This window comes from Physeter macrocephalus, chromosome 21 (genome assembly GCF_002837175.3).
Source record: "Physeter macrocephalus isolate SW-GA chromosome 21, ASM283717v5, whole genome shotgun sequence".
Lineage (NCBI taxonomy): Eukaryota > Metazoa > Chordata > Mammalia > Artiodactyla > Physeteridae > Physeter > Physeter macrocephalus.
In genome coordinates, this window is record NC_041234.1 from 110697352 (window position 1) to 110713668 (window position 16317).

General features: G+C 36.2%; 1 protein-coding gene and 2 pseudogenes across 1 annotated transcript; 1 reads left to right on the forward strand and 2 right to left on the reverse strand.

Annotated features, from left to right (window-relative positions):
* Positions 1 to 269: 269 nt before the first annotated feature.
* Positions 270 to 934, reverse strand: LOC129391714 (cerebellar degeneration-related antigen 1-like; annotated as a pseudogene).
* A 15-nt stretch (positions 935 to 949) lies between these two features.
* Positions 950 to 12090, reverse strand: LOC112066122 (cerebellar degeneration related 1). Its single transcript, XM_055081612.1, is given in 4 exon segments — positions 950 to 1082; positions 1129 to 1237; positions 1240 to 1696; positions 11902 to 12090. Coding segments are annotated over 4 exon segments (888 nt in total).
* A 2354-nt stretch (positions 12091 to 14444) lies between these two features.
* Positions 14445 to 16317, forward strand: LOC112066123 (tigger transposable element-derived protein 1-like; annotated as a pseudogene).

The following is a 16317-nucleotide window of genomic DNA, read 5'->3' on the forward strand; positions in this document are numbered from 1 at the left end:
ATCTTCCAAATTCTATGTCTTTTAACATGAATATGTCAGTATCCAGGTTTTCTAGTGTCTCCCAATATCCAGGGATTCTGATTTAAGATTTCTAAATGTCTAGGTCTTCTACTGTCCATACCTTCCAATGTTTAGGGCTTCCAAGGTACAGGACTTGCCATGTCTCTAGTGTTCAGGGCTTCCAGTATTCATGGCTTCCATATCCATTAATTCCAACACTCAGGGCCTCCAAAGTCTCCAATGTCCAGAATAACGAATGTCCTCAAAATCTAAGTCTTCCAATGTCTCCAACATCCTGTGCTTCCAATGTCTCCAATGTCCAGGGTTTCCAATGGCGCCAGTGTCAAGGTCTTCCAACGACTCCAAGTCTTCCAGCAAATCCAAGTCTTCCAACTAATTCCAAGTCTTCCAACAACATCAAGGTCTTCCAGCTAACCCAGTCTTCCAGAAACTCCACGTCTTCCAGACAATCCATGTCTTCCACAAAATCCATATCTTCCAGGAAAATCCATGTCTTCCAACAATTTCAAGTCTTCCAGCCAATCCACATCTTCCAGAAAAATCTATGTCTTCCACCAAATCCAAGTCTTCCAGCTAATTTACGTCTTCCATAAAAATCCAAGTCTTCCAGTCAATCCATGTCTTCCAGAAAGAAATCCAGGTCTTCCTCTCAGTCCACGTCTTCCAGAAAAACCTACGTCTTCCATCAAATCCAGATCTTCCAGAAAAATCCATGTCTTCCACCAAATCCAGTCTTCCAATCAATCTACATCTTCCAGACAAAATCTATGTCTTCCACTAAATCCAGGTCTTCCAATAAAGCCACGTCTTCCAGAAAATTCATGTCTTCCACTAAATTCAGGTCTTCCAGCAAACTTATGTCTTCCTAGAGATTAACGTCTTCCAGAAAATTCATGTCTTCCAGTAACTTCCAAGTCTTCCAGCAAATCTATGTCTTCCAAATAATCCAGGTCTTCCGGACAATTCGGGTCTTCCTGAAAATCCATGTCTTCCAGAAAAGCCATGTCTTCCAGGAAATCCATGTCTTCCAGTGACCTCCAGGTCTTCCAGCCTATCCAAGTCTTCCAGAAAAATCCATGTCTTCCATCAAATCCATGGCTTCCAGACAATCCACGTCTTCCAGCAAATCCTTGTCTTCCAACAAAACTGTGTCTTCCATCAAATTCATGTCTTCCAGCCTACCCATGTCTTCCAGAAAATCCACGTCTTCCAGAAAATCCATGTCTTCCAACAAAGGTGCGTCTTCCAGAAAATCCACGTCTTCCAACAAAGCGGCATCTTCCAGAAAATCCACGTCTTCCGACAAAGCCATGTCTTCCAGAAAATCCACGTCTTCCAACAAAGGTGCGTCTTCCAGAAAATTCACGTCTTCCAAAAAAGGTGCGTCTTCCGGAAAATCCATGTCTTCCAACAAAGGGGTGTCTTCCAGAAAATCCACGTCTTCCAAAAACACCACGTCTTCCAGAAAATCCATGTCTTCCTACATCTCCAGGTCTTCCAGCATCTCCAGGGCTTCCAGCATCTGCTCGTCTTCCAGCATCTCTGTGTCTTCCAGCATCTCCACGTCTTCCAACATCTCCACGTCTTCCAGCATCTCCATGTCTTCCAAACAACTACTCAGTCTTCCAAAAGCAGGCTCAATATCCACGTCTTCCAACGTCTCCAGTGTACCGGTCTTCTAACATTCAGGTCTTCCAGTGTCTACGATATCCAGGTATTTTAACATGTTCCATAGTCCAGGCCTTCTGACCTTTCCCCAGGTCCAGACGTTTTCAAAATTAGTCTTCCCAAGTTCGAGCCTTTCCATGTTCAGATTTTTCCATAGACAAGCCTTCCAACGTAAATATTTCTGCTTCTAGTAGAATTAGCTTCAATAAATTGAATAGGGCATTCCTTCGTATAGACCAGATCTTATGGATCAACTGTACTTCAGCTTAATAGTGTTTTTGCTACTAGGAAATGTGCATTCATTCTTTACAACTTTTAAAGATAGTGTTCATAAAACAACTTCAATAGAATAAACACATAGATGGGATTGCTGTGATAAATTTTGCTAATTTACTAATGCTCATATATTTTATACAGTCAACTCTGTTTAGGTACAAGTCAAATTCTTATTTTAATGAGAAAAATTCCTGTTTAGAGACTTTATTATTTTAGATAAAGCTGACATACAGTGTATTTATCCATTTTTTTATAACATCAATTTTTGTTGTTTGGTCTTATGAGACATAAATAATAATAATAATAACATTAACATAGCATTTACTATGTCCAGGCACTGTTCTAAGGTCCTTACATGCATCAACTCATTTAATCTTCACAAGAACTCATTGAGGTAGATACTCTCATCCCTGTTTTACAGATGAGGAAACTAGCACACAGAGGTGAAGTAACTTGTCCAAAGAACACAACTAATAAAGTACAGCACTGGGATTTGAACACAGCTAGCCTGTTTCCAGAGTCTATGACCCTATCCATTATGCCATAATATCTGCTATTGAAAATCAAGATGAGAATTAGAGGATCCGAAGCTTGATTGCTTCCATTTTATGTGTAAACTATTATAAGATCTTATATATAAATGGTCTCACTTTATCCTATCACCTTATCAGAACCTATTTGTGTTCCTCAAATCTCATTCCTCAACTAGCTACTATCATTTCCTTGCTCATGTATATGGAACTAGGCACAAACATTTCTGATATCATTTTCAGTTTGGGCAGAAATAACACAACGGAGCACTGAATTCAAGTACCCTTTGCTTTAGAATCATATTCATAACTCCATGCTTTGAGCACTGATGCCTGGAATTAAACTGTCCCATCTACTTTAATCCATTCTTCAGTTTGCACCTTGCTATCTAGACCATTTACCATTAGTTTGTTTCTGACCTCCAGGATCCACCTGCTTCTTCAAATATCACTGACATCCTGGATTCCTGACCACTGCCTTGTGTTTGATTAATGGTAACTCCAACTCCTTAACTCCCAGCTTGGTGACCTAGAGAACTAACTACTTGGTTCTCCAAGTCTCAGCTCCTACCAGGTGCTTCCAGCAACGTTGCTACCTGTGCCTCTGGCTGGCATGGCAAGCATTAATGCTACCTAATGAAATTATGGTTAGGCAAGGGACCTCTAAAGATCTAGAATCATCTATACAAGTGAATAATAATAATAATTGAAATACCTTCCAAATAAATGTCTAATGATTTAGTTTACAAAGTGCTGTCACTTCATTCATCCATCTCCATCCATCCATTCATTCTTTCATTCAACAAATATTTATTGAGCGTCAACTGTGTGACAGGCATATTTTAATGGAGCTTAAAATCATTTGGGGGAAACAGACAAAGTACAAATAATTGAACAATTATTTATCAGTTGTTGTAAAGCCATGAAGGAAAATTAAGTATAGGATGGTGTAAGAGTCCAGAAAGTTAAGAAAAGCATTCCTGAGAAAGTAACATATATGGTTGCTGGAGGATCTATTTTCTTATTTGATTATCAAAATAACCTTGTGACTAAGCTAAGACAGATGTTTTTCTATCACCTTTACCTAACTAGAGGTTAAACAGCAAGTACTAAAGACGGGCATGGGATCCACATATTTTGACTTTTTTTTTCTACTTCTCCATGCTGCCCTAAAATATATAGTAAATACAGTTTTGGCAATATATATCAAGGTATATGAAAATGTTGGTACTCTTTGACTTAGTATTTTCACTTCAATAAATTTACTCAAGGAAATGATCTAAAATATGGATAATTCATGCACAAAGATATTCCTCCCATAGTTATTTGGTGTAGTGAAAAACAGAAAAACCTAAGGGTCTAACTTAAAGGGCATGATTAAGTAAATGTGCTATTTCCATGTGATAGACTATTCTTCTATTAAAATATTTATGGTATGTTCATATTATATAATGTTAAATGAGAAATCAGCATATAAGATTATATGGAGTATGGTTGCAATTATTTTAAATATATATAATCAGAGAAAAATGACTAGAAATAAACACATTGGAGATTGTGAACTAATTATCTCTAGGTGGGTAAGATTATGTGTGATTTTTGTTTACTTCTCTATGTTCTTATTTTCTGTGAAAGTTCTTACAGTGTGAAAGTATTTTATATTCAGGAAAAATATTTAAATGATTGTGCATAAAATTCATCATTTAGTCATCTTTTTATTATACATGTAATCAAGTTTTACTGTTGAAAACACTTCAAAATGTAAGTAAGCAAAGTGAAAAAATTAAAAAAATAAACTCAGTACTCAGACAAACACTGTAAAATTTTTGGTGTATATGCTCTTCCACACTCTATGTATGTTTATTTTCTTTTACAAAATGGAATCATACTGCCTTTTATCCTATTTTTTCCACTTAATAAATTGTAAACATCTCTTCATGTCAGTAAACATGCATCTGTATTATAATCTTAATACATAACTTATTTACTTGGTCTCCTACTGGTGGGCATTAAATTCTTTCCAATTTGTTTTGTATTCTAAAAACTGCTGTGATGAGCACATACATTGTGTAAGTTGTGCAGAACACAAACTGTGTTGTCCCACGTGGTAACCCTGTACATGACTGTGTGCATAAATGTTCAGATATTACTTAGGGTAAATTCTGAAAAGGAGAGTTGCTGAGTCAAAGGGTATATGCATCCATATTGCTTATCATAGCAAAAAAATTAAAAGCAATCTGAATGTCTGACAGTTGGGGGTGGTTAACTAAAATTATGTTGCAACAATATGATGACATATTATGCAGCCATTTAATATTCAGAAGAATATTTACTGAAATGGGAATATGTTCACAAGATCTCAGTAGTGAGAGAAACAGGTCACATGAAAGTATGTATAATATTCCAATTTTGTAGAAAGAAAACTATATAAATGTCTTCAGAAAAATGACTGGTAGAATATACACTAAAGTATTAGTAGTGAAAGTCCAAAAAGGATTGTGGTATATTTACACAATGGAATATTATACAGCAGAGAAATGAAGGCACTACAGGTAAATAATAATAATAATATGGGTAGATTTTACTTCTATCATGTTAAATTAAGGTATCACGTCCCAGAAGACTACATATAATAGGATATTCTTTTTTTATTATTCAAAAACAAGTAAAACTGAAGGCTATATTATTTAGGTGTATATATATATTTGGGATTAAAAATATTTTATTAGAAATCAAAGGAATAGCAAGGAAAACTTCAGGATAATGGCCACTGGGGCTGAGGAAAGGGGGTTGGAATAGGAGGGGATCATAGAAGTAGGTGGAAGTTATTGTCAGTATTCTAGTGCTCAGATTTGATGGGTGGGTGGGTGGGTGGGTGGGTATTCATTCTATAACTAAAAACATATCATTGACTATTTAATGATTGTATGTCTTACAAAACAAAATTATCCTATGCATGTTATTCTATCTACAACTTGATCAACCCATACCTCTCATCCCCAGGTCAATAGAAAGTCATTGTAACAGCTAGTAGAATTCTATAGTAGGGTGTGCTATATACTTTATTCAACTCTTTCCACATGATACATCTTTAGGTAGTTAAGTTTTTTTTTCCTAACTATTACAGATAATGCTATAAAAAATGGTCTTTTGAATCTATCTTTTGCACATTTAGAAGTATTTTCATAGGCCAGTACCTTAGAAGTGTAATTGATAGATCAAAGGGTTTGAGCTAAATTGCCTCCCAGCATGCTGGACACTACTATTCTTTTTAATTTTTGTCAGCATTTGGATGAAAAATCGAATCTCATTCCTTTATTTTTCCTTAATCGCCAGTGAAGTTAAGCACCGTTTAGTATATTTATTAGCTACTTGTATTTCTTCTGTGGGAGATTGCTTGTTCATATCCTTTGCCTATTTTTTCTGTCGAGTCATTTGCCTTTTTTCCTTCTTGATTTGTAGGAGGTCTCTGGATATTAGAGCTGGTATCCTTTTGTCTGCTATATGCTGTCAATGTCTGTCATTTGTCTTTTTAAAAGTTTATTTATGATGGTATTTGACATAGATTTTAATTATGTAAAAAGGCAAACATTGTAATCTGTTGTTTACAGTTTCTTGGTTTTTGTCTTAGATTTAGGTAGGCTTCTGTACCCCAAATTATTTTCCTCTACTAGTTTATATATTTTTATAACTTAGTGCTTTAATCCATATATGTTGTGTATGGTGGAAAGTAGGAAAATATGTTTATTTTTTCAGAAGAGATAGCTAGTCTTCCCAACTTATTTATTGATTGAATTATATCTGCACTGATTTGGAATTCTCTCTGTGGGTATGCTGCTTATGTTTCTTTTCTATTCAATTTTTGTCTATTACTGAGCTAGTACCTCACTGCTTTAATTATTGTAGCATTGTAATATATTTTTGAAATCTGTCCCCCCTTCATTATTCTTTTTTTTCCTAGAATTTACTTGGCTGTTTTTGTACATTTTCTTTTTCCAGACAAATTTTAGAATCAACTCATCAACTTCTGTAAAACAAAAAAAATCCCTGGAAGTGCCTTGGACCTTTCGAGTAATGTGTTAAAATTGGCATCTTTACAATATAGAGTTTTGCATTTATCTTGTATACAGGCATCATATTAAACTCAGTTCTGTGGGGGGTTTTCCAGTTAGTTATCTTGAATTCTTAGATATGCAATCATGTCAGCAGTAAATAATGAAACATTTGTCTTTTCCTTGCTAATGCTTACATCTAATTTTATTCGTTTTTAGCACATTGGTAAAGATCTTATGACTTCCAAGACAGTGCAGATTTATATGGCTTAATAAAGAGTAGGCATCCTTCTCTTGTTTTTGACCTTAATAGAAATAACTCATTGTTTCACTCTAAAATATGATTATTGCCATTGTTTCTGATAGATACCCTTTTTCAAGTTATGGAAATGCCCTTCTGGTCTTTATTCCTGATTGACTTATAGTTTTGTCAGGAACGGATATAGAATGTTATCAAAGACCTTTCCTGGTATCTGCCAAGGTGATAATATTGTTATTCTTTTTAATCCATTAATGTATTAATTACACTAATAGATTTCCTAATGTTGATCTATTCTTGCATTCTTGGAATAAAACTGACTTGGTAGTGATGTTTTGACTATATTGATATTTCATTTAGAATATAAATCTCTGTATTAATAAGTCCCTAGAGCAGTGCCTCCTTACCTTTTTCAAATCATGGCAATTAAAGCAAATGTGTATTTTCTTTTTGTTTGGTAATATTATATCATATTTCTACATATTAAATCAAACTTGTTAATTGTTATTTAGATTTTCCCTTTTTAACTGCTTGATCTAATTTTTCAGATAAAAGTATGTAAAATCTCCCACTGTTGTTTTATCACAGCCTCCTATTTTTAACCTTTTCTGTTTTACATATTTGAACTTCTTTTTCATTGTGTTAAATTTCATGATTTTCTTATTGCATTGTGTTAATTCACAACATAAAGAAACCTTCTTTAACCCATTTAATGCTTTTTGCCTTACATTTCTTCCCCCCCCACTTGATTTTTGTTAGCATTTGTCTGGTGTATCTTTATCCACTCCCATATTTTCAACATTTTTGTGTTTTGTTTTAGGTGTATCTTTTCAAAACAGCATGTGATGCAATTTTTTTTAAACTTCATCTGAGAATGTCTGCCTCTTAAGTCATAATTAAACCCTTTACATAGATTACAACTGTAAAATATTTATTAATAATTCTGTCAATTAATTTTTGTTTGTTTTTTTTCTTCTTCCTAGATTTGTCGAAGTGTGTTTCCTCCTTTTTCCTATATAGTGGTTTAGGAGTTTGAAATATAGCTTCTAAGAGTGGTTGCACTGATATATACATGTTTTAGTTCATGTATTTTTATATTGTTAAAAATATGTTTAAGGTGAGCATATAATACTTTTGTAATAAAAAAAAGCATCTGCTTTTAAATGTGTCCAGTATTTGCTCATTCCTTACCAGTCTCATTCTCCTTGCTCAGACTCTCATCATCTAGATTTTATATCCTTCCACAAGCCTCTCAGTCTCTCACTATACCTGTCCATCTTGTATACTGCTACCAGATCATCTCCTTAAAATATAACTTTCTCCATATAACTCAATTCCTAACTAAATCTAAACTCCTACACCTGACATCCAAGTCCTCCATGACCTTATCCCTATAACCATAACCGTTCCTGTTCTCTACTTGACCATGGACCATCTATTCCAGGCAGGCTGGTTTCCTCACTCCTTTATAAATCAGCATTTGTTCCTTCCTTCACTTTCAATTATTTTGTTCCCTACTTTTTCCCTATGTTTTCTTGGAGTCCTACCCAACCACAAAGAGTGTAGATACCTGTCTTAGAAGATAAGTTATTTTTCTGTCATGATAGTTTTCCATTAGGGAAGACCTACGTCTTCAGGGATGCAACATTCTGGTCACAAAACTATGGGAACAGACTTCATTTTTGGCCAGGAAACCTTAAAGCATTTGATGTCTATTGAAGAGGGACAATTTTGACAGTGTCCTAAAATGCTTTAACATTGAGATTGATATTAACCCCTCACCCAAAACAAAGGTTTCTTTACAGTTCTTCCTTAATAACAGTGCAGGACAACATCAATGTAAACCTTTCCCCAGTTTCTGTAGTTTCTGGATCCTCTCTAACAGAGGATAGTCAGTCTCTCATTTCCTTGAGAGTTATTTGGGGGCATGTCAGCATTTAGTCCATGACCTTAAGCTCCTCTGGAAGTTTCTGTCAGCTGCTCCAGGCCTGATTCCTCAACAGAGCCTTTGCTTCCATTTCAGTCAGTGTGACCCTTCCTTCCCCAGAATGGAGCTGGGAATGGGGCCCCAAATCTCTAGGCACTGAGGAAACATTTTCTTATCAATGCCAAGAAATAATCATTCATCTACAGTGCTCCCACTCCAAAAGACAAGGTCTTTAGCATACTTTGTACTTTTATTTCCCTTACGACTTCCTCCAGATCACTCTGCCCCCAAAGTTCCTAGAAGGGAGTACAGCTGTAAGCAATGCTATCCTCATGATGTGGTGTTCTCTGGATCAACAAAGCTGAATTCTTGATGAACCACTGCCCCTTTTCTAGACTTCAAAATATTTTTGGTTGTTTACACTATGCTCTTTTTACTTTATGACTTTAACTTAATAGTTGACTTAATTTCATAACCACATTACCAGTAATTATTGAGACAATATGTTTTCCTGGTTACCATTGTTAGCACCAAGTCGTCTCCCTTCTTGCATGCATTTCTCATTTTTAGTGAATAAAACACATTTTCCCTCCCTGGAGTGTGGTATAAAGTCTCAGCTTTTTCATATCGCAACCAAGATTCTCTTGGGTACCTAGATCACCAGGAACATATAGGTGCAAAAGTCCACACAGGTCCTGACATGTCTAAACTCACTACAGCAACCACCTTTTTATACGTGGGTCTTAATGTCATTCCTGAAGAACACAGCAAAATTGGTGCCTCCATTTTGAACCAAGCTCAGCATCAGAAAGTTTCCATCCTCATGAGCAACGTGAAAAATGAGGACGAGCTCGGGTGTTCATGCTATATCTGCCCCCAAGTCCCCAGCAGGTGAGAAAGCCCACAGATTCAATTTAATATCCAGACTCAGATGGTTCTAATACAGAGTTTGTCTGAGGATTGTGATCATATTTGCATTTTGTATTGCCTGCTTATTTTATGTCATCCCTGGTGAGTATTGTCATGGACATTTGGCCGTTCACAGACTCCATTGGTTCCAGGAGACCAAAATCACTTTTTTAATGTTCAAATTTTCATAGACCAGTGGTGATGACTTTACACTGACTCTTATGCCACAACTCAGACACCTTTGAAAGTGTCCTTGCTTCCTCCAGGAACAGGATGTTTCAGGCTGATTTTAAAGTGTGCTACTATCTAAGGACCCCAGTTCCTTTTTATAGAAAAACTAAGAGACCAAACTCAGGATGCTAAGAGTGGAAATAGTTTCACATGACTGCTTGGGGTAGAACACAGTAGCATGGTGGCTACTATTCACTTTCATGATGAATCAAAAATATTACTTTTTTTCCAAAATACACCCAAGTTCATGTTATTGCTTTTAATCCACTGTTTCTTTTTATCTGGTTTAATGAGGGCTTATTAATCCAATTTTTCAGTTGTGTTTTTAAGCTACTAATTTTTTTTCCTTTTCTACTGGCTTTATTATACCATGATAGGTGTTATAAAACGATGAGTTCAAATGACAGCACTGGAAGCCTTATATTTCTTTGAAAAGACCACAATTCACATGTATACAATGGAATATTACTCAGCCATAAAAAGAAACGAAATTGAATTATTTGTAGTGAGGTGGATGGACCTAGAGACTGTCATACAGAGTGAAGTAAGTCAGAAAGAGGAAAAACAAATACCGTATGCTAACACATATACATGGGATCTAAAAAAAAAAAGGTTCTGAAGAACCTAGGGGCAGGACAGGAATAAAGACGCAAACCTACTAGTGCATGGACTTGAGGATATGGGGAGGGGGAAGCGTAAGCTGTGACAAAGTGAGAGAGTGGCATGGACATATATATATACTACCAGCTCCAATAAAGATGTTAAAAAAAAAGGCCACAATTTGTGTAGCTCCAGACAATCTCCATCTCCATCTCCAGTGATCTGAAAAGAAAAATCTCCACCCCCACCAAAGGAATCCAGAAGTGTGGGACATGAATAGCTCAAATAGATTATCAAGCAGTTGTCTAAAAGTTATCATTAATGCTTTATTTTTACGGGAACTAGTGTTTTTCTGTTGTTGCAGGCAGCTCTAATGTTGAGCTCCAGTTTCTTAAAGGCTTTTAGATAAATACAGATATTTATTATCTCAGTACTGTACCAGTGCATCTTTGCAAATAGCAAGTAAGAATATCAGAAAATGTAGCCAATATAAAAAATCATCAGACTTAAATTTTATCCAGAAAGTTCAAGTGGGCTTATTTCTGTACTCCTGTATAATTCACAATTTTGTTTGTTTACTATAAGCACCAAAACATAAAATGCCAGAAAATTAAGATAGCAAACTTCAATTGCAATTTTATGTCCAAGTCACATTTACTTACCCTCCTTTTTCTCACCCTCCCCTGATTCCCACTAATCCAAGTAGTGACATTCTTTACATGGTTTCTTATTAAAACAAGGACAAAACAGCTATTTAAAGTTTTAGTGCAAAGATCAACATGGATTAAGATGTCTCATTTCAGTAAGCCCGATTTTGAGTTCAGTGGTAACTTGATCACTACAGAAAAGATATACAAAGTCACTCTTTTCTGGGTTACTTTGCTGATAGGGCCTGTATTGCTTCCTTATTGTGGTATAACAAACTACTTCAAAATACAGTGGCTTAAGTTGATAATCTTTTATTATCATGAGCCTATGAGTTAGCTGGGCATGCCTTCTTATCTTTGCTAGACTCACTTATGTGTCTGCAGTCAGCTATGGGTAAGTTAGGAAGCAGCTCTGCTGATCTTGGCTGGGTTCTCTTTCATATTTGGGAATTTGTTAGAATAATCAGTTGCCCATTTACATGGCGTTTCCTTCTCCATCAGACTAGCCCAAGTATGTTCTCACAGCATGGCAAACTTCCAAGAAGGAGAATAGAAGTGTGCAAGTCCTATTGAGGCCTGTAGATGGAACTGACACATTATCACTTCTGCCACATTCAGCTGGCCAAAGGGAGTTGCAATGGATCCCAGATTCACGGTGTGGGGAAATAAACTCCACCTTTTAATGGGAAGAACTGCAAAGTCACATTGCAGCAGGTATGGATATAGGGAGTGTATTAATGGTGGCTATCAGCTGTGGATGAGCTCTTCACTGTGCTCTTACATATTTGGGGTCTCTAGCCTTATGCTGCCCTAGGATGACCTCAGCTGGGACAACTGGGGTTTGTTCCACATTTTCTTGTTCTTCAGCAGTCTTGTTTTCAAGACGTGGCAGGGATCCAGGAAAGGATTTAGAAGGACTAAGCCTTTTGATGCCTAGAGATGGAACTGGCACATCATCCCTCTGACACATTCTATTGGCCAAAGCAAGTTACAGGGTGTTATCGACTGGATGTTTGTGTCCCCCTCCAAACTCATATGTTGAAACCTAATCCCCAAGGTGCAGGTATTTGGAGATGGGGCCTTTGGAAGGCGATTAGGTTATGAGGGTAAAGCCCTCATGAATGGATGTTTCCATTTCAGAGAATATATTCAAATAGAATCCCTGAATTACTGAAAATTGTCTCTGCCTTTATGTCTCTGTCCTGGTGAGTTACTGAAAATTGTCTCTGTCCTGTTGCAAGACGGCAAACTAGGAGGTCCCAACACTCATCCCTCTCACAAAAACAACAAAAACAGTGAACTACATGCGAATGAGAATACCTTTAGGAGAGCTCCAGAGTACAAAAAAGAAGTACAATAAAGAAGCTGAAAGAGAGGAACAAAACAACTGCAAGATAAACATAAAATAATTAACAAAATGGCAACAGTAAGTTCTCACTTACCAATAATTACCTTCAATGTAAACAGATTAAACTTACCAAACAAAAGGTATAGAATGGATGAATGGATAAGTAAACATGATCTAGTCATATGCTACCTACAAGAGAGTCACTTTAGAATTAAATACATAAGCTGAGAGTGAAGGGGTGGAAAAAGATATTTCATACAAATGGTGACCATAAGAAAGCAGCGGTGGCTAAATTTATATCATGCAAAATAGACTTTAAGTCTAAAACTATCTCTAGAAACAGAGAAAGTCATTATATAATGATTAAAAAGGTGATTCAACAGGAAGATATAACAGTTATAAATGTATATGCATCCAACATCAGAACACTTAAATATATAAAGCAAATACTGACAAATTTGAAGGCAAAAATTGAGAGCAATAAATAAAAGCAAAAGACTTCAACACCCCAATTTACAATAATGGATAGAAAATACAGACAGAAAATCAATAAAGAAACAGCTGACTTGAGCTCTAGACCAAATGAGCCTAACTGACAAATACAGAACTTTCCATTTAGAGCAGAAGAATACATATTAGTATCTCACACTATATACAAAGATCAACTCTAAAAGGATTAAAGATTTAAATGTAAGACCTGAAACCATAAAACTCCTAGAAGAAAATTTAGGGTAGAAGTTCCTTGACATTGGTCTGGGGAAGGATATTTTGTATATGACAGGAAAAGCACTGGCAACAAAAGCAAAAATCAAAGAATGGGATTATATTAAACTAAAAAGCTTCTGCACAGCAAACAAAACAATCAATGGAGTGAAAAGGCAACCTATGGAATGGGAGAAAATATTTGTAAATCATGTATTTGATAAGGGGTTAATATCTAAAATGTATAAGAAACACATACAACTCAACAGCAAAAACAAAACAGCAAATAACTCAATGAAAAATGAGCAAAGACATGAATAGATATTTCTCAAAAGAAGACATACAAATGGCCCACAAATACATGAAAAGTTTCTCAGCACCACTAGTCATCAGGGAAATCAAATCCATAATGGAATAACACTTCATTCTTGCTAGAGTGGCTATTACTGAAAGACAAAAGACAACAAGTGTTGGTGAGGATGTGGAGAAAAAGGAACCCTTGTACACTGTTGGTTGAAATGCAAAATGATGTAGCCACTACAGCATGGAGTTTTCTCAAAAAATTAAAAATAGCACTACCATATGACCTAGTAACCCCACTTCTGGGTATATATCCAAAGGAAATGGAATCAGGATCTCAAAAGGATATCTAAGCTCCCACATTCATTTCAGCATCATTCACAATAACCAAGATATGGAAACAACCTAAGTGTCCATTGATGAACAAATGGATAAAGAAAATGTAGTGGTGTGTGTGTGTGTGTGTGTGTGTGTGTGTGTGTGTGTGTGTGTTCTATTTCAAACATTTAACCATTTTCTCATTAATCTTTATTAAGTTTTAAAATGAATGAAATGTGAATTACAGGCATACATCATGTTATTGCGCTTCACAGATATTGTGTTTTTTTACAAATTGAAGGTTTGTGACAACCCTGCATCAAGCAAATCTATCAGTGCCATTTTTCCAACAGCATTTGTTCACTTCGTGTCTCTGTGTCACATTTTGGTAACTCTTGCAATATTTCAAACTTTTTCATTTTTATTATATTTGTTATGGTGATCTGTGATCAGTGACTTTTGATGTTACTATTGTCATTGTTTTGGGGTGTCACAAACTGTGCCCAAATAAGATAGTGAATTTAATCAATAAATGTGTGTGTTTTGACTCTTCCACTGAACAGCTGTTTCCACCATCTCTTTCCCTCTTCTCAGGCCTCCCTATTCCCTGAGATACAATATTGAAATTATGCCAATTAATTATGCCAATTCCTACAATGACCGCTAAGTGTTCAAGTGAAAGGAAGAGTCACAAGTCTCTCACTTTAAATCAAAAGCTAGAAATAATTAAGCTTAGTGAGGAAAGCATGTTGAAAGCTGAGATAGGCCAAAAGCTAAGCCTCTTGCACCAAACAGGTAGCCAAGTTGTGAATGCAAAAGAAAAGTTCTTGAAGGAAATGAAAAGCGCTACTCCAGTGAACACACAAATGATAAGAAAGAAAAACAGCCTCATTGCTGATATGGAGAAAGTTTTAGGGATCTGGATAGAAGATCAAACCAGTCATAACCTTACCTAATCCAGAGCAAGGCCCTAACTCTTCAATTCTATGAAGGCTGAGAGAGGTGAGGAAGCTGCAGAGGAAAAGTTTGAAGCTAGCAGAGGTTGGTTCATGAGGCTTAAGGAAAAAAGCCATCTCCATAACTTAAAAGTGCAAAGTGAAGCAGCATTTTCTGATGTAGAAGCTGCAGCAAGTTACCCAGAAAATCTAGCTAAGGTAATTAATGAAGGTGGCTACACGAAACAACAGATTTTCAATAGATGAAATAGCCTTCTATTAGAAGAAGATGCCATCTAGGACTTTCATAACTAGAGAGGAGAAGTCAATGCCTGGCTTCAAAGCTTCAAAGGACAAGGCTGACTCTCTTGTTTGAGGCTAATGTAGCTTGTGATTTTCAGTTGAAGCGAGTGCTCAATTACCATTCTGAAAATCCTAGGGCCCTTAAGAATTATGCTAAATCTACTCTGCCTGTACTCTATAAATGGAACAACAAAGCCTGGATGACAGCACATCTGTTTACAACATGATTTACCGAATATTTTAAGGTCACTGTTGAGACCTATTGCTGAGAATAAAAGATTCCTTTCAAAATATTACTTCTCGCTGACAAAGCACCTGGTCACCCAAGAGTTCTAATGGAGATGTACAATGAGATTCATGTTGTTTTCATGTCAGCTAACACAGCATCCATTCTGCAGCCTATGGATCAAGGATAAGTCTTGACCTTCAAGTCACAATTTAAGAAATACATTTTTGGGGGTGGTGGTGTGATGAATTGGGTGATTGGGATTGACATGTATACACTGATGTGTGTTAAATTGATGACTAATAAGAATCTGCTGTATAAAAAAATAAAATAAAATTCAAAAAAAAAGAAATACATTTTGTAAGGCTATAGCTGCCCATACATAGTGATTCCTCTAATGGATCCGGGCAAAGTAAATTGAAACACTTTTGGAAAGGATTCACCATTCTAGATGCCATTAAGAACATTTGTGATTCATGTGAACAGGTCAAAATATCAACAAACACAGGAGCCTGGAAGAAGTTGATTCCAACCCTCATGGATGACTCTGTGGGGTTCAAGACTTCAGTGGAGGCAGTAACTGCATTTGTGGTGGAAATAGCAAGAGAACTGTTAGAATTAGAAGTGGAGGCTGAAGGTGTGATGGGATTGCTGCAATCTCATGATAAAACTTTAAGGGATGAGGAGTTGCTTCTTAAGGATGAGCAAAGAAAGTGGTTTCTTGAGATGGAACTACTCCTGGTGAAGAAGCTGTGAAGATTGTTGAAATGGCAACACAGGATTTAGAATATGCCATCAACTTAGTTGATAAAGCAGTGGCAGGACATAAAAAGGATTGACTCCAATTTTGAAAGAAGTTCTACTGTGTGTAAAATGCTATCAAATAGCATTGCATGCTACAGAGAAACTGTTTGTGAGAGGAAGTGTCAATCAATACAGCAAACTTCATTGTTGTTTTATTTTAAGAAAGTGCCATGGCCACCCCAGCCTTTGGCAACCATAACCCTGATCAGTCAGCAGCCCCCAACATCAAGGTGAGACCCTCTACTGGCAAAAATATCATGA